Raw genomic sequence first — 26,293 nt, 5'->3', positions numbered from 1 at the left:
ATGGTGGCTACATCCTTTTGGATGACTGTAATTTACTACCTTCAGTGAGCCATCACAGACCCACAGTGACAGTTGTTATGTACATTCCATTCATAACAAAGAATTGTTTTTTCCACACAACGGTGAGGTCAGTAGCTATACAGTCAATTAAACACTATGATTTCAGTCTAGCCATTCTGAAGGACACAATCAGATGTGATTAGCACCAGGCTTTAATTGATTTAAAAAGTCCTGCACACTGGGGGCACCTGGGTGGCTCAGTGGTTGAGTGTCTGCCTTTGGCTCAGGGCATGATCCCAGGGCCCTGGGATCGAGTCCCACATCAGGTTCCCCAGAGGGAGCCTGCTTCTCCCTCTGCCTATGTCTCTGCCTCTCTTTATCTCTTTGAATAATAAATTTTTAAAAATATAAAAAAAAGTCCTGCACACTGAAGTAACTTCCCTAGGTTCTAACATTCTGTGCCTCCAGTTTTTACTCTCCCTCATGTTGAGCAGAGCATTCTACCTGATGGAGATGTCCAAGGAAAGCCTGGGCCTGGGCTGTTGAAATTGCTCCACCAACGGGCACAGGCTGCTTCTGAAAGTCCAGACCATTGGTTTGTGTGCCTAGAAAGCAAGCAAAATAATGTTAACTAATTAAAAACAAACTCAAATGAAATAAAGCACTAGACTTTAGTCATGAGCATTTACCAGGCATCTATTTTGTATATGCGCTTTCCTAAGTACCTCCATAAATAAGATTTAAAAGATAGATAAAATACAGTAAAATGATTTATCTTTTAAAGAGAGGACTGCTGGACAAGTAAATATGAACACAAAGCCTAAGAAACAGCAACAAAAATATAAATAATGAATTCTAATCCTAAAATAGTGTTACAGAATCCAGAAGTGAATGTAGTAATTGGGGTCAGAATGAGCATGGCACCTATGAGCATCAAGGAAGAGATTATTGTCATTACTACTGTTGTACAGAATGGTACAGACAGACTTCCAAGGAGGGACTAAAGCTCTTTTTTGGTCTCCCTGTTCTCAATACTTGGCATGAGCAGAAGAAATTCACTGGTGACTTTCCAAGATGATACATTCTTAACTTAGGCTTTTAATACATGACAGTCCGATGGCAAAAACCACCATTTACATGATAAAATAGTTTTACTCATTTCTTCAATCCCAAAGTATAGATTGCTGCATATATCTAATTAGCAAGAGTTTTTCTATAATTACAACCTTCGAGCTGTTATGCCTGTGCATTTTAATCACTTATGCTGAGATCTGATGTTAGAAGAGGACTAATTTATAAAAGGCATACCATCCTAATACTCAGAAATTTTTAAAGAATATAATACATTGTTTTCAATCTAATATATCGAGTTATTATTTACAAATTACCAGAATTCCGTGTACTCAAAATATAAGACTGCAAGAACCTGCAAGAATCATCAAGACACAGGAACTTCCATTTCCTAACATTCAAACGACCCACCTGTCCATCCATACTCCTGTGTGTGCACACATGGAGCACACCAGTTAGGGCAGTAGAAGCTAGCACATTAGAGTAGTATTTCTAAATGGCTACTAACTTATGCCATTATATATCCTAACTAAACTCTAGCAAATGTATCATTTTAATAAGAATAATGAGGTAGATCACATGAATCAAAAGAACTACTTAAGGTTTCCTTGAGATAATTATAAAAGGAGTGTCACCTACTTAAAACTTCATAGTGATTGTTCTCTTATGGTTTTTTTCCCCAAGTTTTCCATAAATAGAAAATGAAAGGCCTACCTAGACATACATAGCTAACAATATTAAAAGAGCATATATACTTGTATCAAGTAGTGAGAAACTAGTATGAATTAAAATTTAAATTAGGGTCACCTTCACAAGCCATATACAGAAACTTCATTATTTTAAAGTTGCACATTCTGTCACTAGCTGCTGTCTCTATTTCTATGCAGAAAATCATTACTTAGGTTGATTTTAAGATTGTGCACCATTAGAGAATTATGCTCAATATATATTACATAAATCCACAAGGCTAGGGACGCCTGGGTGGCTCAGTGGTTGAGTGTCTGCCTTCAGCTCAGGCCGTTATCCTGGAGTTCTGGGATCAAGTCCTACATCGGGGCTCTCTGCATGGAGCCTGTTTCTCTCTCTGCTTATGTCTCTGGCTCTCTCTTTCTCTCTCTCTCTGTGTCTCTCATGAATGAATAAATAAAATCTAAAAAATCAATCAGTCAATCCACAAGGCTAAAAAGAAGACGAGAGTTTGAAAAACAGAGACAAGCATTTAGAGATTAACACATCACCAATATAGGAAGTCTTCTAGAACCAAATATTTCACTCCCATGAAAATTCTACACGCTGGTTCCACTTTCAAGTTGCCATAAAAGTGATATACCCCTTGTAAATCATAAAGCACTGTATGACATAACTGACTAATTTCTATCTCTGGACAGAGCCTCCTACAGTAGCCTACAGGTAACTGTGCCTGGCTTTACCCTCTTGGGGGAATGCAGAGGTATAGTATCCAAAATTAGTAAGTAAAAGAACGTTCTGGGCAACAATTCAGATAAGCAGAGATTTAAGATGGAAAAGCAGGCATTTTTTAAATAAAGTTCTGAGGCTCCATTAGGCGGTAAGGGATGGAAGAGAGTAGATATTACATAGAAATCATTCTTGTAAAATATAAATTGGGCTAAAAGGAAAGGAGAGTGGAACAGACAGACACAGGCACAGGCACACACACAGACACACACACCTGACTTGAGTAAGCAGACAGTACAGGGAGACAGGGATGTTGGGAGCCAAAACCAAATGTGTGTCAGAGACAACAGGAACATCCAAATAAGGAGCCAGGGGAATTAACAGGCTGGGAGAGAAGGTAAATTATGTAAGAAGATTAACATAACATATACAGAGTTTGAGAAACCCCAAAACATGTAAGAAAAGTGATCCAGAAGGCATTTAGAAATGACATAGTCCAGAGCTAAAGATTCTATAAGGTTGCCACTAGAACAGTGTTACTTAGGTGAACCTCAGAGATCTTGAATCCAACCTCCTTATTTTATTGGTGAAGATTAAGGAGTCTTCATGAATTGTTCAAAATGTCATAGCTAGTTAGTGGAAAAGCCAAGTGAAGGACAGGGTCCCCTGATTCTGAGTAATCACTCACAGAGAAGTGATAGTTGAAATCTGGAGAGTAAAAATGTCAATCAACTAAAAGTGGATATAGAGAAAAGAAGATAAGAGGGTCTATACATAAGGAGATGTAAACACAAAGAGAACTAGAGAGGAAGCAGTTAGAAAACAGGAAAAAAAAAATCTCTCAGGACTAGTGTACCTTAGGAGCCAGGCACAGGCAAAAGAAGGCTACAAGGATGGGGTGGTTTACTACTGCTAAATGGTATAGAACAGGATCAAATACTGAGAAAGAAATTAATCCAAAGAGAATAGATGAAAGACAGTAATAAAGGTAAGATAAAAACTTAATGAAATAGCGGGGGGGGGGAAACCCACATAATACCCAACTTGGTTCTTTCAAAAGATTCATACAGCTTACAAACTTCTGGTAAGATGAAGGAAAAAAATAAAAGAGAAGGAGCAAAGAATTTAAGGATAACAGAAGGAAGGACAATCAAAAAATGCTGCAGATGCTAAAAAAAAAAAAAGATTCATAAACCAATAAAAAATATGTCAATTAAATTAAAACTTAAAAATGGATTACTCCCGGGATACCTGGGTGGCTGAGTGGTTTAGTGCCTGCCTTCAGCCCGGGGCGAGATCCTGAACTCCCAGGACGGAGTCCCACATCAGTCTCCCTGCATGGAGCATGCTTCTACCTTTGCCTGTGTCTCTGCCTCTCTCTCTGTATCTCTCATAAATAAATAAATAAATAAATAAACAAACAAACAAACAAACAAATAAATAAAATCTTAAAAAAAAAGGATTACTCCCAAGAAAATATAACTTATCAAGACTAACTCAAGAAGAAATAGAAAATCCAAAGGATCCCACAACATTTGAAGAAATTTAATTTGTAAGTAAAAAATCTTCCCAAAAGGAAAAATGAAAACCTAGATAATTTTACTCTGCTTGCTTCCAGAAATCCAAGGGACAAACAAGTCCAATCTTACACAACTTTTCCAGAGTATGGGGAAAAAAGGGAAATAATTCCTAACTTATTTTATGAGGTCAGCATAATCTCACTACCAAAACCTGACAAAGAGGAGTATAAAAAAGAAAAAAATATATATGCCAGTTTTACTCACAAACATATATTAAAATATCCTAAATAGTGCTAGCAAAAATAATCTCATAAGATAAAATATTATGACCACCATGGATTTATCTCAGGAATGCAAAGTTAGTTTGGGGTTAAAAAAAAATTGGCGTGATTCACCACCTTCATTAAAGGGGAGAAATCCTATAATCATCTCAAAGGGTAAAGAAAGTCCTTAGATAAAATTCAATATCCACTTATGATAAAAATTCTAGGCAAAGGAACAGAAAGAAACTTCCCTAACTTGATAAAGAGTAATATTAAAAGCATTAAAATTAAGAACAAGCTAAGGGTGTCAGCTCCTGGATGGCTCTGCCAACAGACAAGGCAAGAAAAGAAAATACACCAGTTGGGAAAAGACATAAAACTTTCTTTTCAGATGATTTGATAATGTATATATAGTACTGAGGAATCCAATGATCTATTTCTAGAATAAGAGAGTTTAATAAGGTTGTAGCACATGAAACTATCAAAATTGCTTTTATATACCAAAGGTAAACATTTTTAACATTTTATTTCTAACATTTCAAAAATATAAAATCCTGAGAATAAAGCTATATGCCCACAGCAATTCCTAATTAGCGAAAAACTATAGAACTTTATTTAAATATTATAAAGAAGACATGTGTAAATGCTCATTTACTGGAAAACTCAACATTGTAAGATATCAATCAGTTCTTTCCAAACTGATCTACGGATTCAAAGCAATTTCATATCAAAATCTCAGTAAGTTATTTTCTTTCTCTTTCCTTCATTCTCTTTCTCAGAGTTGGGGTGCATGGGTGTAACTGACAATCTGATTCTAACATTATTAATTTTAAAGTTTTCCCCCCAGTTATCTCTATACCCAATGTGGTGGGGCTTGAACTCATGACCCCAAGATCGAGTTGCTTGCTCTTCTAACTGAGCCAGCTAGATGCCCCAAGATTCTAAAATTTAAATAGAAGGGCAAAGGGTCAAGATGCTTTTGAAAAAAACCCAAGTGGAGGGATCTGTACTATCAAGATATTATGAATTATCATAGAACAGCAATAATTAGAACAGCATAGTATTAGAACAGTGATGAACAGACCAGAGTAGAGTCTGGAAACCACACTTTAAATACTTGCAACGTGATAGGTAGTACTACTACACATCAGCGAGAAAAGGATGGAGTTTCCAATAAAGGATAACTGGGTATCTATTTGGGGAAAAAAATGAAATTAGATCAATTCGTACTATACAGAAGGAAGGACACAAGCAAGCAGACAGGCAAGCAGGGAGGGAGGAAGGAAGAAAGATAAGTTTCAGAAGGATTAAAGGCCTAAATGTAAAGTTCAAAACTATTACATTTTCAGAAGACAAATTAAGAGTACATCATTATAACCTTGGGAAAAGGATTTCTTTATCAAAACCCAAAAAATGAGAAGATGTAAGTTTAACTACTTCAAAATTTAAAAAGTCTTCTGTTCATCAAAGGACTACACAAAGAGAATGCAAAGAAGAAAGTATTTGCAATACATACAAACAACAAAGGATTAGTATTCATAACACACAGAGAATTCCTATGAATCCAATAAAAATGCCAAACCAATAGAAATGAACAGGAATTTCACAAAAGAAGAAACATAAGTGGTGCACAAACACTAGAAAAGACGTTCAGCTTCCCTGGAAGCTAGGGAAATGCAAATTAAAATCCCAATACAATACCATTTTATGGCCACTAAATTGGCTAAAATTACAAAGTTGGTTAATATCAAGTTTTGGCCAGATTGTGAAATTCTTATCTGCTGTTGGTAGAGATACAAAGTAGTACAAATGCTTTGAAAACTGGCTGGCAGTACCGAGTAACACTGGAGTAAGGTCAGCACTTACATTACTAAGTCTTTTTAGACTTTTAGGCAAATGCATCGAGAGATAAGTACAAAATTATTTTACAGCAATAATGTAATAGCAAAAGCCTAAAAATAACCCAAATAATAGAATGGATAGAAAACTTGTGATATATTCATATAATGGGGTATTCTATCCACTGAAAATAAATTATAAACATATGCACTAAGTTGGATGAATCTCAAAAACATAATGTTGAACAAAAGAAACCAGTCAGAATATAGTCTGATTCAATTTATATAATGGCAACAGATGAATCTAAGTACTATTTGAGGATAGTAAATACACAGATGAAAAAAATTTGTAAAGAGGGAAACCTGGGTGGCTCAGCAGTTGTGTGCCTGCCTTTGGCCCGGGGCAGGATCCTGGAGTACCCGGATCAAGTCCCACATTGGGCTCCCTGCATAGAGCCTGCTTCTCCTTCTGCCTATGTCTCTGCCTCTCTCTGTGTGTGTCTCTCATGAATAAATAAATAAAATCTTAAAAAAAAACTAATTAGAAATTTGGAAAGAAAAGCAATATGACTATTAACACTAAATTTAGAATGAATTCTACCTCTGTGGCAGGAGAAGGGACTCTAACCAGGGTGGACCTACAGTGGCCTCCTAGGACAGGGTAACATTCTGTTTCATGATCAGAATGGGAGACACATGAGTACTTAAACTATACATGCATGTTTACATACAGGTGTCTAAGATTATTACATTTACATTAAAACAGTAAAACGCCCATGACAAAAGAGTTGCAATAAAATTTCAAGGACACATCCAGATTGTAAGGAGCAAAGGAAAAAGTAGGTGGTAATGAAGCCAAAGTATTGAGTGGGGCTCCATCCTTTAGTAAGTCTGGCAGTGGCAGGAGTGAGAGAAGACGGTCTTTGAAAGGGGTATAGACTGGGGGTGGGGGACTGTGAGGGTCTACGGGCTGATAAACCCATGTATACCTCAGCACTGTGAGGAAAGGTTCTATGGGAAGGGATATACTGAATATGCAAGAAGGGGTGAAAAGATGGGGTAAGAACTTGAAGGAAGTGAGAAGACAGAATTAAGAGTGAAATGTGAAGGATCATAATAGTGGAAAAGGTTATTTCTTACATGCGAGTGAAAAGAAGCTGAGTGAAAAAAAAATATAAAGCTGAGGGAGACAGCTACAATTTTTCTCAGTAATCAAAAGGTGGTCATTTTCAGAAAACAAAAACAGCAAAACAGAAGGCAGAAAACTTCTGGACAGGAGCGCCAGGGTGGCTCAGTGGTTGAGTGCCTGCCTTTGGCTCAGGTCATGATCCCGGGGTCCTGGGATCAAGTACCACACTGGGCTCCATGCTCAGAGAGAAGCCTGCTTTTCCTCCCTGCCTGCTGCTCCCTCTGCTTGTACACAAGCTTGCATGCGCGTGCGCTTTCGCTCTCTGACAAATAAATAAATAAATAAATAAAGTCTTATAAAAAGAAAGAAAAAAAAAAGTTCTGGACAAGAGAAAAGGTTTGGGAATGTGTAAGGGAATCCAAAAGGTGAATCCAAGGCAGCACCAGTTACAGTGAAGGCCCAGCTGAATGTACATGGAGTCCTCATCTCCCCAGAAGTTCTTGTTGCTCTCTTCGTAACCAGCAAAGATCAAATATAAAAATCAAAGGAAGAGTTCATACTACCCAGCTTTGCACAGGTGTCAGGCTTTCAAAGTCCTTTAAATGGAACTCACAGCTCAAATGTTACCTTCCTTCATGGTTCCCAGCTCTCTAACCCAAAAGCAATAATCTGTACCTTCTATATACATACTACTGCAACACATTTGGCACTTCTCCAGCCTGGGGAGGGCAGCGAGAGGGGAGATTGAGCTGTGATACATAGAACAATAGGGGGATGAATGTCAAACATACTAAGCCAAGTGAAAGAAGCCAGACTTAATAGCTACATAGTATGATTCCATTTATATGGCATTTTGGAAAAGGCAAAACTGAAAGGCACCATCAAAAGGAATCAATCAACCTCCTTAATTTACAAATGAGAAAAGCAAAATAATATATGGAAATATGTTCACTGAAGTAACAGAGCTGGATAATTACCAAGGCCAGACTGAAATTCGGAATCCTTGACTCTCTTCTCATTGTTCTTTCTACTATACCATCCTAAGATCAAGGAGTCCAATTCAACAGTCATTAGCAAAGGATATTAACCAACTTATAACTGAAGCCAAGGTCATGCTAAGGATATAGCACATGATGACAGTATAAGAAATCTGAGCCTTTGGTTTCTACCTCACAGCTTGTTGCTCTACTTTTACTATTTTACAATAAAGTAAAAAGTTTTAAGTTGATCAAATTTAAAGCTCATGAAAAATATTACCACATTATATAAAACTTTTGGCCCCCCCAAGAAAAGGGCTCCGAATAGGCAACAAATCAAAATGTCGATAGTAGATACATTAATCTATATTTTTCAAATGATCTATCGTGGGTATTATAACTGGTCATAACAACAAAAAAACTGGTCATAACAACTTAATGTTTTGTTCAGTTTCACATTTCCTAAAATAGGCTTCTTTTCTATCTTTCCTTCAATGTCATCTCCAAAGTGAACTATCTCTTGGATTAGACTGACTTCTGCTATTTAAATTCTGTGACTGCACCTGTTTTTTATTTACCCTACTGTTATTGTTATTTCTCCATAAATGAGAACAGAAATCTATACCCTCTAAATGCTAATGTTAGAATTTATAAATGGGACAGGAAACATAACATACTAGGGAGGGAAGTACAAAGATAGGAGGAGAAGAATGTGGGGAAGAATGAGGAGACAGAAAACTAATATAACATCCTCACAATAGGATCCAAATGTAGATGTCCTCCATCATCTTCTCTATGTCTGAAAGTCCAGGTATTATTCAACATGCAGCCTGGAATCTACCTTCTTTAAGGGCCAATCTAATTATAAATAATCTTTCCCAAATCTTATTTTTGGGGGGGGGGGTAAGAGGGTGAGAGAGAATCCAAGCAAGCTTCATGTCCCATGGAGCCCAATGAAGGGCTTGATTTCACAACCCTGAGATTATGGCCTGAGTTGAAATTAAGAGTTGGATGCTCAACCAACTGAGCCACCCAGGCACACCAATCTCTCCCCAGTCTTGATGCCTATATAGCCTAACAAAAACAGATCAACCAGATCAACCCTTTAAGGCCAAAATTAAAACTTATAGTAATATATTTTAAAAATCTCTTCAGGATACAGCTATGTCTAAAGGAAGCCAGTTTTAAAAAGGAAAAAAAATCTTTTTTCTAATGTAAGTGGCCTCAGACTCTTTTGCTAATGCATAGAAATTGATTTGTTACATTGTTACTGTGCTATTCACACCAAGTATGAGAAACATCACACATCACAAAACAGAATTAAATCAAAGATATTGGTTACAGACAACTGAGATTTCTGGAATCCCTGAAAATATTTGTTAATATTCTTGATTTCAAAGGAGGATAAAAAATTACTTACTCTGAGTGGGGGCCTAAACTCTGAATATATAAAAGAATAAGGTACCCTCTTCCTTCTTAGATCTGATAAGACTCTACTTGTAAAGAGAGAGTGTCATAGTCAGCTGCTTACCCCAACCCAATTAATAATGTTGGGGACAAGGGGAAGCCACATTAAATATACTACATCTATGCTGAAGCTACTTTGCTTCCAAAAACATTTGTTATCATTGGCTGATTAAATTGGGAACTTAATCTAATCTGCAGTGTATGTGATCTCCTCTTATAAATCTGGTTCATCTGATATATTATTTTATATAGATATTTACACCTAAATAATTATATAAAGCAGAAAATGCACATAAGCAAAATGAACACTCTCAGTGCAAATGGAAGATGATTCATTCATAAATTTCATGTATATAGCCATAACTACATTATCAAAAGATATTCCCTATAAAGATAAAAATGTTCATTTGAAAGGAGAAATTTCTTTTGACTGTAAAGATGGACAACACTGTTGGTTAAGAAGTTAATCATTTAGGATATAGCCAAATAAACTCAGTATCTGTATTCCAAAGTAGTCACTATTGGAATAGATTAAAAATAAAACATATAAATGTTATTTAGGTATAAACAACAACAAAAGAGAACCAATAATATACCATGTAGAAGAAAGACCTTGTTGTAAGAATGAATGCTACATTCAACAAACATTTCCTGTGCATTGGTGTGCCAAGTGCTGAGATTATATAAAGAAGAAAAGAACAGTCCTTGTTCTGAGATTATAAAGAAGAAAAGAACAGTCCTTGTTCTTTTTTAATTAAAAAAAAATTTTTAAAGATTTTATTTATTTATTTATTTATTTATTTATTTATTTATTTATTTATTCATTCATTCATTCATTCATGAGAGACAGAGAGAGAAAGGCAAGAGACATAGGCAGAGGGAGAAGCAGGCTCCATGCAGGAAGCCCAATGTAGGACTCTATCCCAGGACCCCAGGATCACGCCCTGAGCCGAAGATAGACGCTCAACCCCTAAGCACCCAGGAATCCCCACAGTCCTTGTTCTTAAGGAGTTCTCAGGCCTATTAATTCACCATTAAAGAAAAACTCCTGAGTATCTATGTGGCAGACACTGTCCTAGATGCAGGAGATAGAACAGTAAAGAAGAGAGACAGAAACCATGTCTTCATAGAGCTTAAATTCTAGTGTGGGGCAACAGACAATAAAAATGAAAATGAAAAGTATTGAACATTAGATAGAAATAAATGCTATGGAAAAAATAAAGAGGACAAAGGGATAGGGAAAATCTAGTGGGGGTGGAGAGGTAACAACTGTGGTTCCAGTTTCATAAAACAACACGGCAACCAAAACAGCAGATGTTCACATGTGACCAGGATACATAAGGGGGACTTTAAGGGAAAAGGTAATGCTCTTTCAGAGGCAATATTTTAGTTGAATCTTAAGAGGATGAGATGGAATTAAAAGGAAGTGGTTAGGGATCCCTGGGTGGCGCAGCGGTTTGGCGCCTGCCTTTGGCCCAGGGCGCGATCCTGGAGACCCGGGATCGAATCCCACATCGGGCTTCCGGTGCATGGAGCCTGCTTCTTCCTCTGCCTGTGTCTCTGCCTCTCTCTCTCTGTGACTATCATTAAAAAAAATAATAATAATAAAAAATAAAAGGAAGTGGTTATGTGAAGAAGAAAAACATTAAGCATTTCTCTCCCAAAAGTAGAAGACACTATGACACAAGTTTAACATCCAGGAATCCAAACAAACAATTTTAGATATTCTATTAGGTCTTTGGTTTACAAAAATAAACAAGTCATGCTCCCATATCACAAGTTGTTCAACAGTTAGGTACAGGTGACAGACAAGAAAATAAACAATTAAAAAAAAAAAAGAAAATAAACAATTACAATGTAAAAGATGATTACTCCAAAGGAGTTATCTATAAAAAGATGACAGAAGGCAGAACATAAAAAAGAATAGTCACCAATCCCAACAAAGTAAGGCAGTTCAGTAATGATTCAGATGTAGACAGTTTATACTCTGTCTACTCTGCCACTGCTCATCTCATTCTTGCAAAACATTCTGACCATAATATAGAAGGAGATGCACAAAGACACTTTTAGAAACAAGAGAAGGGATTCAGTTTCTATATTATTTATTCCCTGAGGAAAAAAGAGTGCAGAGGTGCTACTTTAAAAAAGTACATTATTTAAAAAAATACATAGGGGCCCCTGGGTAACTCAGTGGTAGGATATCTGCCTTTTTAAGCTCAGGGCGTGATCCCGGGGTCCAGGGATGAAGTCCCACAGGCTCCCTGCCAGGAGTTTGCTTCTCTCTTCCTCCCTGTCTCTCTCATGAATAAATAAATAAAATCTTTAAAAATAAACAAACAAATAAATGTAGATTATTCAACTCATTAGGATATCTATTAACAGGAAAAAAAGGAAATAACAAGTGTTGGGAAGAATAGAGAAACTGGAATCCTTGTACATTGACTATGCAAATGTGAAATGATTCAGGTGCTGTGGAAAAGACTTTGGTGGTTCTTCAAAAAGCTAAATACAGAATTATTAATGACCCATCTACTGCGAGGAATATACCCAAAAGAAGTAAAAACAGGTACTCAAATAAATCCTTTGATATTAATGTTCATAGCAGCACTACTCACAATAGCCTAAAAAGTAGAAACAACCCAAATGTCCATCAACAAACAACTGGATAAACAAACTGTGGTATGTACACACAATGGAGTAATATTCAGCCATTAAAAGGAATGAAGTATTATACATACTACAATGTAGATGAACCTCGAAGACATTGTGGCAAGTGAAGGAAGCCAGACACAAAAAAGGTCACATAGCCCATGATCCCATTATATGAAATATCCAGAATAGGTAAATCTCTATATAGAGACGGGCTGGGGCTGGAGGAAAATGAAGGGCAACTGCTTTATGAATGAAGGTTCCTTTTGGGGTGATGCAAACATTTCAGAACTAGAAAAAGGCAGTAGCTGCACAAACTGTGAACATGCTAAACGCCACTGAATTGTTTACCTTAAATGATTAATTTCATGTTATATACATTTCACCTCAATTAGATAAAATCAAAGAGAAATCTGCAGCTCAGCACAAACCTGGCAGTACCAATTCTACTGCCCTATGAGTTTGCCGTCTATAGCACCCAGCTTCATCGGCCCAAGTAGCTACTTAAACTGTGCTATAGACCAAGTAATGTGAGAGCCACCCCTGGTGGAATTTGTCTGTCCATCAATTTAAGGCCCTCAAAGTGAAATTTACCAATTAGAGCTTAAACTTCAGATGCCCTCCAAGGAAATAATAACAATGTCTGCATCTGTTACTACATTACCATAACAAGCTAGCACAGATTCTAAAAGAAGTTTACTGAAAGTCATGTAACTATGGGACATAACTAACATAAATAACAGCTAAAAGATCTTCAAGGAAAAGTCAGCTTGTGCTCATTTGGGGATGTGTGTGTGTGTGTGTGTGTGTGTGTGTGTGTGTATATAGGTGATTACTTCCTAATGAGCCATCATAAAATGGGAAGAATCTGGGATAATGGAAATCTAGAAAGAAAACCCCTTATGGCTCTAGAAAAGTTCTATATTACTATAAAATCATGAAGCATAATCAGAAACGATGCTCTAAATCTCTACAGGATGGATGATTATTACCTATCTACTAAAAATCTCTACTGCTGTTATACTGTATATTCTTCATTTAAGTAATGATATGCATTTTGTTTTTTAATTGCTTATTTATATATTGCCTTGTAGATGACTGCACATCAGTGATACACAACAAGATTTCCATAAATGGTTAATGTTTGTCAAATTGTTACAAAGTCTATCTGGATGAAAGGCATTATTAAAACAGACTTTATTCTTAATTGTAGAAAAATGAATGACTTGTGACCTACCAGCTATTCAGACCAGGTCTTTTTCAAATAACTTAAATATGTAGCATCTAAAGGGAATACTTTGAGGACCAAGAAAACCAGAAATAAAGTCCTTATTCTAAAATTATAATATCATGCTAATAGTTTTCTTGAAAAGAAAAATTTACCAAATATTTACTCTGATCCATCTTTCTCCTGCCCCCTAACCTAGTCAAATGTTCCTTACTCATCTTGACCCTTACGATGTAAGCTAGCTAAAGGGTGGCAGTTTCCTGCCTTCTTTAGAAACACAGAGCGCCTGAGAAGCTGCAGTGAAACTCCTGGTCCTCTGATTTTATCTGATGTCAAAGTTCCTAGCTTGAATTATGACTCCTTGCTATCAATCCTTCTTATATTGTTTATTTATCTGGATGAACTAACTACTCCCAGACTTCTTCATTGCATTTTGTTCACTGGTTTCATTTCCCTAATATGACAAAGACATCCCTAATTGCCTCTGTTTCGAACCCTATTCAGAGTGCTCTCTTACTTTCCCCTTCTACCTACAAACTTATCTATAGGCATTATCTATATCTATCTTTAACTCCTTCACTCTCCCATTTCTCTAACTTAAAGTGGCAGTGGGGGGGACGAGGAGGGACGCTTCTATTCTAAGCTACTTCATCCACCAATGCTCAGAAACTTAATGCTTCCCTTCTCTTTGGGAACTTTGATTCCTAAATCATCCATCCATCCTTTTTGCACCACTCTCTCCTGCTGTTTCCTCTCCTTCACATACAAATATACTTGATTTCCTCTCCTATTCCTTCCTTTCCTTTATTTAATATATAATTACCATATCATCATCATATTCTGAATAAATACTGCCAATTAGTACTTACTGAGTCCTATGTCTACTTGCTTTCAATGTATACATCACTTTTATGCAATGATTTATTACTTATGTCCATTTTACAGCTAAGAAAATTATGTCACAGAAAGAAATAATTTGCCCAAAGTAACATAACTGGTAAGTGAAGGAACCAGGGATCTGAATCCAGGTGGTTTGGTTCCAGGGCCTGTGTTCTTAACCACTATGCTATACAGCATCTCATGGAGTTTCTATTACAAGAGCTGCCTATATTTATCATTTTCCTTCCTCAATTATTCACTTCTCTAGGCACAGCAATTTCTTTCTCTACCACTTACCTAGAGCAATTTAAAAAGCACCATAATAACTAATATAGAGGTCACAGTTTAAGCTTCCTATCTTGATCATTCTGCTGGACCGGACTACACTGGACAGACACTAACTATGAACATCGCCATCTGGTTTATTTCTGATTTCCATGGTTGCTCTTTAGTCAACTTAAGCACCACCCGGTGGAAATTTCTGTAATGATGGAAACACTACATATATGTGCTACCCTATATGGTAGCCTCTAGCAACATGTGGCTACTAAGCAATAGAAATATGGCCAGCCTGACAGAATTTGTAATTTAATTTCAAAGTCAGGACACCTGGGTGGCTCAGCAGTTGAGCGTCTACCTTTGGCTGAGGGCATGATCCCAGTCTCAGGATCAAGCCCCACATTGGGCTCCCTGCAAGGAGCCTGCTTCTCCCTCTATGTCTCTGCCTGTCTCTCTCTGTCTCTCATGAATAAATAAATAAAATTTAAAAAAATTTTAATGTTAACAGCCACATGTAGCCTGGGGCCATCCTCCTGGATAGTACAGGGCTCCTTCATGGCCCGTTTTCCTCTGCCAGCCCTTTCAGCGTCTGGCACTGAAAGAGGTCTGTCTTTGTTTTTTTCCTAGCTTGTTCCATTTTCCTCCCAGTGGTGTCTCCCTGCTAACTACTTCCACTCCTATATAAGCAGCTAGGTTTCTTTGCTCAGGAGTACAGCTCTATCTTCAATTGCTCACTTCTTCCCCTGCAGGCACCACAAGGCACCTCCAGTACATTTTCAGAACCTGATGCATCACCCATCATCAAGCATACTTGGGGCTCAGGCATACCCCTTCACAGGATGGCACTACATTTATCCACATCCCAAACCAAATACAGGCACTCATTTTAGATTCCTCTCTTCCCTTGTTTACTCCCTTCTCAATGTCCTCTCCTCTTCCCACAAATGCTCAATAAATCTGACCCCTGGCTTCCACTGCCACTGCTATAAGCCAGAGTTCCATATCATGGATCTAACTGAAAGAATAATGAGTTTAGTTCTTTAGGTTCAAGTAAAATGTAAAGTGTAACATAACTAGAAAATTCTTTTACAGTTGTTGGAGGGGAAAAAACACACACAAAAAATTAACATGACAGGAAACAAAACCGCCCTCTAAGGGAGAAAGGAGAAAATTATAATCTCACAATTTATACCTACAGTGGCCTTTGAGCAATAAATCCTCTTTTATTAATGTTCCAGATTTCTGTTGGTAATGAATAAAAATGAAATGGATTCTACTTTTAAAATTCTGTATTTGTTACTGGGTTGCCGCCTGGCAAAAGGATCACTTGCTCCTTCATTCATTTAATAAAAATATATTCTTAATTCAAATGCCACTTAGTATTCTCACACATTCAGTAATTATAGCTCCTTGTCTCATACACCTAAAAAAAAATCTCCACATGTACCAATGGGGCAGGGCCAGGACAAGTTTCTCAACATGTAGTGGTCAGAATCTCTTAGAAGCTGTATCTTATAACTGATATTTACTAAACCAAACACTACAGGGAGATCTATCTTTCCTATAGGCATTTGCTTTTTGTTTCTAGATCACCAAGGACACAGTATATCCTCCACTGTGTTTCTGAGGCTTTCTAGAAGTGTTCCAGCCAGCCAGTTTCATTGACCCATAGAACTAACCACTATTGGCAGCCCGGGTGGCTCAACGGTTTAGCGCCGCCTTCAGCCCAGGGCCTGATCCTGGAGACCAGGGATCAAGTCCCAAGTCAGGCTCTCTGCATGGAGCCTGCTTTCCCTCTGCCTGTGTCTCTGCCTCTCTCTCTCTCTCATGAATAAATAAATAAAATCTTAAACAAAGCAAAACTACCCACTATTTAAAACTTTAGTAACCCCAATGAGGAACTCCAAGAAAAATAAGTATTGGTATTTCCACTCTCAGGCTTATATAAGAGCACTTTGGCCAGTAGAGAATGTAGTCTACACAGTAAAGCATGCAATAAATTTAAAATGATAATAATAAAAGCAATAAGAATATTAGAAATGGCCCTTAGATAAACATAAGTTCAAAGGGAAAATAGCCCTTTGGAGTCTGAAATCTGCAATTGCTTTACTGTTTTGATGAGAACTTTATGAGAGGCCTGCTCCTCAGTGAATTTCTGAGGCTTCTCAAAAAAACACTGTATTTTATCTGGAACTGTTTTCCAAAACTAGTGCTGGCTGGTTCAAGACTTCAAGATTCTTCAATTACTATGAAGAATAGCAGGTATATTCACTGGTGCCCTGGTCTTTCAGGATTCTTTATCTTGGAGAAAATGTTGTCTGCTCAAGCTCTCTTATAATTTGCTAAAATCGCAAAGCACTAATAAATCTCACAGAACAAATATATCCCTAGTTGCTAGACACTTCTGATAAAGTATTTTTTGAATGCAATTTCATAGATATACATTGGATTGCATTAATAACCTTATTTGATCTTTTCAGTTGCGAAAAGATCTTGACATTATCCTGGGAAAAAATCATCAAAATGAAAAATCAAGTGAATTAGGACAGAATAGGGGAGCTTTAGCACTATCATAATTCAGGTGAAAAAAGACTTACAGTTAATTGACCACAATCTCAATGAATCAGCAAGTGAGTTAGCAGTTTTGAAATAAGTTTTAGTATTTCAAAACAATTAAATATTCTAAGACAATAACATTTTTTATTTTAAACATTTAAATTTAATGTCATTTTGGGACGCCTGGGGGGCTCAGTGGTTAAGCATCTGCCTTCGGCTCAGAGTGTGATTCTGGAGTCCTGGGATCAAGTCCCACATTGGGTTCCCTGCATGGAGCCTACTTCTCCCTCTGCCTATGTCTCTGCCTCTCTCTCTCTGTGTGTCTCTAATGAATAAATAAAATCTTAAAAAAAAATCTAATGTCATTTTACCTTAATTATAAAAAATTACAATAAGGCAATGATTAGTTTTCAAAAATAACAATAAGCCAATGGTGATGGTAATGGTTGCACTTAAGTATAAAGAACTAGACTCCATCTGATTCTGAGAATGATGGAATGATAAAGGTTTTAGAAATCTTAGGGCATGATGGAAGAGTTGGAAGGGATCAGAAAACTTTAGGACACATCTTTTCCCATCTTAGCTTTACTGCTTCTTCATGCTAAGCATGTACACTGCCTCTACCACTAAACTGAAATCTTGTCCAGCCCTCAAAGTCCAATTTCATCTCTACCTTCTCCCAAAGCTTTCCCTCACCCTCCCAGCTAGAAACAAGTTTCCCACACCGAAGTCTCATGGACCTCTGTATATTTCTTATGAATCTTCTACTACATTTTCATGATATTTTTTCTGTAAGTTAAGTTTATTGAGAACAAAATCAATGTTTGATTCAACTTTAGTGATCTTACTTAGTATACCATCTTGCACACAGAAGACAAAACATATGGGCAGCCCCAGTGGCGCAGCAGTTTAGCGCCGCCTGTAGCCTGGGGCGTGATCCTGGAGACCCGGGATCGAGTCCCACATCGGGCTCCCTGCATGGCGCCTGCTTCTCCCTCTGCCTGTGTCTCTGCCTCTCTCTCTCTCTCTGTGTCTCTCATGAATAAATTAATTTTAAAAAATCTTAAAAAAAAAAGTCATAACCTCTAAAAAAAAAAAAAAAAAAAGACAAAACATAAGGAACAACATAGCTCAAAGGACAAGAGAACAGGTTATGTATATGTGTGACCTTTATAAAGTGACCAAACATCCCTGAGCCTCAAATCCCTGATGCATAAAGAGAAAAACAGTGCTTCATATGGTTGCTACAAAGATTAACTGAGACAATCTATACAAAGTGCTTAACACATCTAGTAAATACTTAATGATGGCTGCTATTATAATATTACAGTATGGAAAATTATTACTCTATAATAAATTATAGTATCTCATAATAACTTAGCATTTTAAAATGAATGTCAAATAAATGGATAAGACTTAAAATATGGTAATGATTTCCAGAAGAGCTTCCATTTTTTTAGAACACCAGGAAAATCGTTTCAATCTATGTTACTCCTAAGGGCAGAATTCAAAAGAATATAGATGATAGAGCTGTGTAACGACAGAAGAAGATGTATTAAAAACTACTACTCCTAGTCAGTGGATGAGCCCAGGCACAGGGTAGATAACCATTGGTCAGAAGTACTGATGAAAGATGTCTGCCCTTTGATTAAAAGTGAGCAAGACTTTAAAATTTGTCCACTATTTCTTTTTTTTTAATTTCTTTTTTATTTTTTATTTTTTTATTTTTTTAATTTTTTTTATGTCCACTATTTCTAATATCAAAAAATGCACTGATTGTCCCTACTGATGTTTATAAAACCTTATACAACTTTTTTTACTCTTCTAATTGCTATCTGTAATAAAGCTGATCAGATTTAATTTAGGATAAAGTAGTGTAGTATGCAGAACAATGGCCAAAGATGTCTACATTCCAATCCCCAGAAGCTGTGAACAGTTACCCTTACACAGCAAAAGGATTTTGAAGATCTGATGAAGTTAACAGTCTTGAGATAGGGAGATTATGCTTGTGTATCTGGGTGGACCCAGTGTAATCACAATGGTCCTTGTAAGGAAGAGGGAGGCAAAATGAGACAAAGAAGTTGTGATGATGGAAGCAGGGATCAGACAGACAGAATGACAGCCCTGAAGACACCTTACTTCTGGCTCTGAAGAGGCCATAAACCAATGAAGGCAGGTGGCCTACAAAAGCTAGAAAGGTGAAGGAAATAGATTCTCCACAGAGGATCCTAAAGGAATGCAAACTTTCAACACTCTAATTTTAGAACTTCTAACCAGAACTGTAAAGATAATAAATTTGTGATTTACCCAGCAATTTTACTGCTAGGTTAGCCCAAAGAACTGAAAACAGAGGCTGTAAGATACTCGTGCACCAGTGTTTACTGTAGCTGTAGCTAAAAGGGGAAAACAATCCAGTTGTCCATCAACAGATAAACAGATAAATAAAATGTGGTATATATATACAATGGAGTATTATTCAGTTATACATGCTACAATGGAGATGAACCTTGAAAATATGCTAAATGAAAAGAAAAAATATTGTATGATTCCCCTTACACTGAGTATATAGAATAGGCAAATTCATAGAGACAAAAAATAGATCAGAGGTCACCAAGGGTTGGAAGGAGGAAGATATGGAGAGTTACTGCTTCCCCTAGGGGAAATATCCTTGGCAGCATCCTGGCCTAACAAACTGTAAGAAATATCATTACTATTCTCTTATCCAGATGGATAAGTTTGTTGAGAGGAAATTATTTTGGGAAAATAATCAATCTTTCATTTTCTTCACTTATGATCTTGGACTTTTTAAATGAGGCTATGAAAAGGTCATATAATCTATTGGCTAGATAGATGAACTACATATTTGTTTTCTTTAAACTGAGCCTGACCCTCAAAAAGCTTATTAATCTTATTTATGTATTTATTTATATCAGTTCCATAAAGGTAGCTATGTCAAAACTCATTCACTCTACTCAAACTCCCAAATCCATTTCATTCAATCTTTGAGGTAATGTAAGATAATGAAAAGTAGTGAAAGGCTCATGGTCTTTACAATCACAAATTACTTAACAGTTCTGAATTTAGTTCCATTATCGTGTTAAAATACCACCTTAGGGGAGTATTTTAACAATTATGATATAAAGCATACCTAATAAAGTAACTAGACATGCATACCTAGTAACATTTCAACACATTTTAACTGCTGCTATTATCATTATCCCTGTTTTCCTCTTAAATGACCACCTCAACTACTTTAATGATAAATTTTTAAAAAGCAGCCTAATATGAATTGTTTATTTTTCTTTCCACCTCAATTTTGTCATTCTTCAATGCTAACTTCTCCCCGATTGTAGAAAAATGAGTACATATTCTTCTATTTTAAAAAATTATTTATTTATTTGAGAGAGAAAGTGTGTGTGCACTAGTGCCCGAGTAGGGGAAGGGACAGAGGGGGAGGGAGAGGGAAATAGACTCCCCACTGAGTGCAGAAATCAGGGATTCCAGGACCCAGAGATCATGACCTGAGCCAAAGTCAGATGCTTAACCAACTGAACCAACTCTTTTGGCCTTGATTATGATCTCGTGGTCCTGGGATAGAGCCCTGCACATGGCTCTGTGCTCAGTGGGAAGTATGCTTTGCGATTCTCTCTCCTCCTACCCACCCTGCCCACCCCCACCACCACGGCTTGCTTGCTCTCTCCCTTCAAAATAAATAAATCAATCTTTTTTTAAAAGGAGGATATAGCTAGAATCATCATATTGCCTGATTTCAAACTATATTACAAAGCTATAATAATCTAAATAGTATGGTATGGTATAAAAACAGACACATAGATCAACATAACAGTATAGAGTCCAAAAATAAACCCATACACATATGGTCAATTTATGACAAAATATATGAAGAACTCATATAACTCAATAACAAAAAAACCAATCTGATAAAATAAATTAGCAATTTTTGCAAAGATGATGTACAGATGGCCAACAGGCACATGAAAAGATACTCAACATCACTAATCATCAGAGAAATGCAAATGAAAACCACATGAGGTATCATCTCACATCTGTCAGAATGGCTGTTATCAAAAAGACAAGAAGTAACAAGTATTGGTGACTTGTGCAGAAAAGGGAACATTAGTGCACTGTTGGTAGGAATGTAAATTGGTGCAGCCGCTGTGGAAAACAGAATGGAGGATCCTTAAAAAGCTAAAAATTCAACCACCTACTGGTATTTATCCAAAAAACAAAGCAAAACAAAACAAAAACAGTAATTAGAAAAGATATATGCATGCCCATGTTCACTGCAGCATTATTCACAATAGCTAAGATATGGAAACAACCAAAGTATCCATTCACAGATATTGAAACAACCAAAGTATCCATTCATGGATTAATGGATAAAGAAGATGTTGTATATACACACAATTGGAATATTACTCGGCCATAATAAAGAATGAAGTCTTGACATTTGTGATAACATGGATGGATCTTGAGGGTATTATGCTGAGTGAAATAAGTCAGAGAATGGCAAATACCATACGTGGAATCTAAAAAGAGAAACAAACAAACAAAAAGAAAACTCATCAAGGCAGAGAACAGACTGGTGGTTACCAGAAAGGATGAATGACGGGAAGATGGGCCAAAAAGGAGAAGGGGGTCAAGAGGTACAAACTTCTAGTCATAAAATAGTAAGTTATGGGGATGTAAATGATGACTATATTCAACAATACTGTACTGCATATTATCTAACTTTATATGGTGACAAGGGAAACTAGATTTGGTGGTCATCATTTCACAGTGTATACAAATATTGAATCATTATGTTACACACCTGAAACTAATACATTTTATGTCAATTATACCTCAAAAAAATACTCAGATTTCCTCAAAAAAATACCATTATATTTTTGTATACCTCCTCTTAAATTACCATAATCTACTCTGAATCTCCTGTTTATCTGTTTTCTTAATGGACTGCTAACTCTTCAAAAATTGAGGGAATCTCATTTATTTGCACTAACATCTTATAATAACACCACATACAATATTTTACATATGTGACAAGCAATTAATGAATAAGTAAATTGACTACCTAAACTACAGATTTTCTGTGAACACATAAGGACAATTTGACAAAAGTACATCATCAGATTTATCTCCTCAACTTAAATAGATCGCTCTGGCAGAAGAAAGGCAAGAAGAAACATACCAAACACAATTTTAAATAATTTTATAGTATTACACCCCATAAAATGTCACAAATCAAACTTATTTTTTCCTGAAATATTTTAAATTGCAGTAATCTACACAAAAGTATTCCAAATCCAAGAAAAGGTAAGACTTTAGTTTTATTATAACACTAAAGGTTCTTTCTACTGAAACTTTACTTGTTATTCAATTAGCAAAAACTAAGAATCCATATATCCTTTACAATTAAATAAGCTGCCGGTCGGTTCATTTTATTTTTAAATAAAAATCAATTTGTAAGCATGTAATTGTCTGAAAAAACTGTAATTCTATATCTAATATATATATATATATATTTTTTAAAGATTTTATTTATTTATTCATGAGAGACGCAGAGAAAGAGAGGCAGAGACAGAGGCAGAGTTCTGAGAAGCAGGCTCCATGCAGGGAGCCTGACATGGGACTCGATCCCGGGTCTCCAGGATCATGCCCTAGGCTGAAGGCGGCACTAAACCGCTGAGCCACCAGGGCTGCCCTATATCTAATATAATGAACATTGTACTTTAATAGGCAAACTGGAACTCAAATGTAATTTTTATATTCCTAAACTAACAAACTGACATTAGTGGGAGATACTAGTGATAGGCCCTTAACATTTCAGAAATTGAGACCCCCAAGCTTCGGTGGCTCAGCGGTTGAGCATCTGCCTTCAGCTCAGGGCGTGATCCCAAGATCCAGGGATCGAGTCCTGCATCAGGCTCCCTGTGAGGGGCCTGCTTCTCCCTCTGCCTGTGTCTCTGCCTCTCTCTCTGTGTCTCTCATGAATAAACAAATTCTTTAAAAAAATTTTTTTTCAGAAACTGATATTCAAGATTTTAGTTATCTTCAAGTGCATGTAAAGGTCTGTAACATGGAATTGATTTATAATTTTACAAAGGCAACAAATGCTCAGTTTAGAGACATCAATAAGTAAATATCTATAGTGATGCTGCTCAGCTTTAGGAGTTCGCCATGCACTGCATATTAAAACAATTCATGAGACTGTTTTAGCGAGTGCTCCAGCTAGAATTTCTCTTATATATGGTTCTGAAAATAGTTTTGACCTGAATATATATACAAAGCATTGCTTAAGCTTTTGTTTTATTTTATTGCAGTTCATGGGAGAAACCACATGCACAGTGTAAATCCTCATTCTGCCTTTATTTCCTGGCTGGTTTTGTGTCTCAATTTCCTATTCCTTGAAATAATAATACCTAACTTATAGTACTGTCATTAAGAACTCAAAACCTCAAAACTGGGGATCCCTGGGTGGCTCAGCAGTTTGGCGCCTGCCTTTGGCCCAGGGCACGGTCCTGGAGTCCCGGGATCGAGTCTCGCATCAGGCTCCCGACATGGAGCCTGCTTCTCCCTCCTTCTGTGTCTCTGGCTCTCTCTCTCTCTCTCTGTGTATGTGTCTATCATAAATAAATAAATAAATCTTAAAAAAAAAAAAAAAAAAAAAAAAGAACCCAAAACTGGGGTAGCCCAGGTGGCTCAGCGGTTTGGTGCCACCTTCAGCCCAGGGCCTGATCCTGGAGACCCAGGATTGAGTCCCATGTTGGGCTCCCTGCATGGAGCCTGCTTCTCCCTCTGCCTGTGTCTCTGGCTCTGTCTTTCATGAATAAATAAATAAAATCTTAAAACAACAACAAAAAAAACCTCCTCAAAACTGAAATCAAGTAATGGGTACAGTGCTTAAGATTTTTAAAAACATGTCATTGAGAAATTATTATATGTAGGTGCTCAATAAATGGTAGCTATTGATAAGTCTCATTAGTTGGAGTTTCAAAAGGTGTAGAGACATTTTCACTGTTCTCCATCATGTTTTTCTTCCCTTAGAAACACCTGCCTCTCCTTTGAAGCAGTTTTTTTAAGGCAGGAGTGCCCTGCACACTCTCCCCTAATGTTTTATTTTAAAGGATCGACTGCCCAGTTTCTCTTTGCAGACAAATCCCACACCTAAGCTAGATGGCCAAAGCACTGGCAGATGGACCAGTGTTACAAAATAATGCAAGACACAACCCAAACAGAGGACAAAGAAACAACAAAAATGAGGCTGCGGCTAACCACCTAGACAGCGCAGAATGCTTCCTTTCTCCTCCTCAGGAGGTGCTAGAGCAGTCTACCTGGCTAGCCTCAGTATTTTGAGTGACATGGTCGGTACAACAGGAAGGCCCATAAAGAAACATGTATACTTTAGAAACGAAAAGGTTAACAAGGATCTCCAGATATAGAACAATTTTGAATGGAAAGATATGTAGGCAGGAACTGCTATACTGGTTCAACTCATCAACTTCTAATTAAAACATGTTATGGTCAGTAGAGGTGGAAAACAAAGGCTGTTTCCAGAGTGACTCTCATTCTTATAACTCTCATAGTTAGGTATTTTTAAAATTATGGGTCAAAGAGGCAACCCTCTCTGCAAGTGATAAACCTAGTTTACATTAGAAACTATTACTTTGTGTAACTCTGCCCACAGAATTCCCTTCTCACACATTTCATTATTTTATGTCTCCACCAGAAACTGGGGAAATCCCTGTACCATCTCTTGCAGATGATAAAGACACACAGTTAAATGTCCTCTGAGTAATGTGAAGAATTAAGAGTATGGGTTGTGGAGACATTCGGTCCTTCACGGATTTACCTTTTTCTCAGGGGGCCTCAGTTTTCTCATTTACATGATATTAATTTTCTCCTAATCAATAGTTACATTTAAATTTTTAAAACTTGGGATCCCTGGGTGGCGCAGCGGTTTGGTGCCCGCCTTTGGCCCAGGGTGCGATCCTGGAGACCCGGGATTGAATCCCACGTTGGGCTCCCGGTGCATGGAGCCTGCTTCTCCCTCTGCCTATGTCTCTGCCTCTCTCTCTCTCTCTCTCTCTCTCTGTGTGACTATCATAAATAAATAAAAATAAAAAAAATTTTTTTTAACTTACCAAATAAAAGAACATATTAGGAATAGAAACAAGTGTGTGTGTTTTAATTTATTTATTCATGAAAGACACAGAGAGAAGAGGGAGAAGACACAGGCAGAGGGAGAAGCAGGCTCCATGCAGGAAGCCCAATGTGGGACTCGATCCCAGGTCTCCAGGATCACATCTTGAGCTGAAGGCAGACGCTTAACTGCTGAGCCACCCAGGCGTCCTGCAGTATGTGTTTTTAACTGTCTACTGACACTATAACTTCCAAATACTTTATATTGAATGGGGGGTGGTAGATAACATTTACTATTTTAACACCTGTAACAAACGCAACTTTTTACTGAATGGTTATTGTGTACCTGGCACTGTGCTTAATCCATTTCCTTTAATACTCACAATGACCTATGAAATATATTATCCTCATTTTATAGTGGTAGTCTCAAAAAATTGGGGAAATTGCCCAAAGTCCAAAGCCAGTAAATAATAAATTCCTAATTCATTTTTAAAAAGATTCATTTATTTATTCATGAGACACATGAGAGAGGGGGGCAAGAGGGAGAAGCAGGCTCCTCGCAGGGAGTCCGATGTAGGACTTGATCCTGGATCCTGGGATCATGACCTGAGCCAAAGGCAGGTGCCCAACCACTGAGCCACCCAGGCATCCCACAAATCCCTAATTCATACCAGAACTACTTGACCCCAAAGGACTATTCTCTGAACTACTTCAGAGCTTCTCTGATAAATAGTAACAAAAAGATGGAAGTAATTTGCAAATAATTTTAAACAAATACAATACCAGTTCCTGCAAGCACTAAATTATATTTGACAACTCAATACTACAACTGGTCTTTATTTGCCAAACAGGAGTCAC

At 37.1% G+C, this 26,293-nt stretch overlaps 1 protein-coding gene across 5 annotated transcripts in view; it reads right to left on the bottom strand.

Moving 5' to 3' along the window:
- POU2F1 (POU class 2 homeobox 1) overlaps positions 1-26,293 on the bottom strand; it is a 187,083-nt gene that overhangs the window by 57,273 nt on the left and 103,517 nt on the right. For all 5 annotated transcript variants that reach the window (XM_077901517.1, XM_077901521.1, XM_077901519.1 and 2 more), the window contains one exon: positions 505-605. In XM_077901517.1, the coding sequence (XP_077757643.1) occupies positions 505-605 (101 nt within the window). The remainder of the gene's footprint in view (positions 1-504; positions 606-26,293) is intronic.

Source organism: Canis aureus, chromosome 6 (genome assembly GCF_053574225.1).
Source record: "Canis aureus isolate CA01 chromosome 6, VMU_Caureus_v.1.0, whole genome shotgun sequence".
Lineage (NCBI taxonomy): Eukaryota > Metazoa > Chordata > Mammalia > Carnivora > Canidae > Canis > Canis aureus.
Note: the sequence above shows the minus strand (reverse complement) of the source record. Positions and strands in the feature narration are given on the sequence as shown.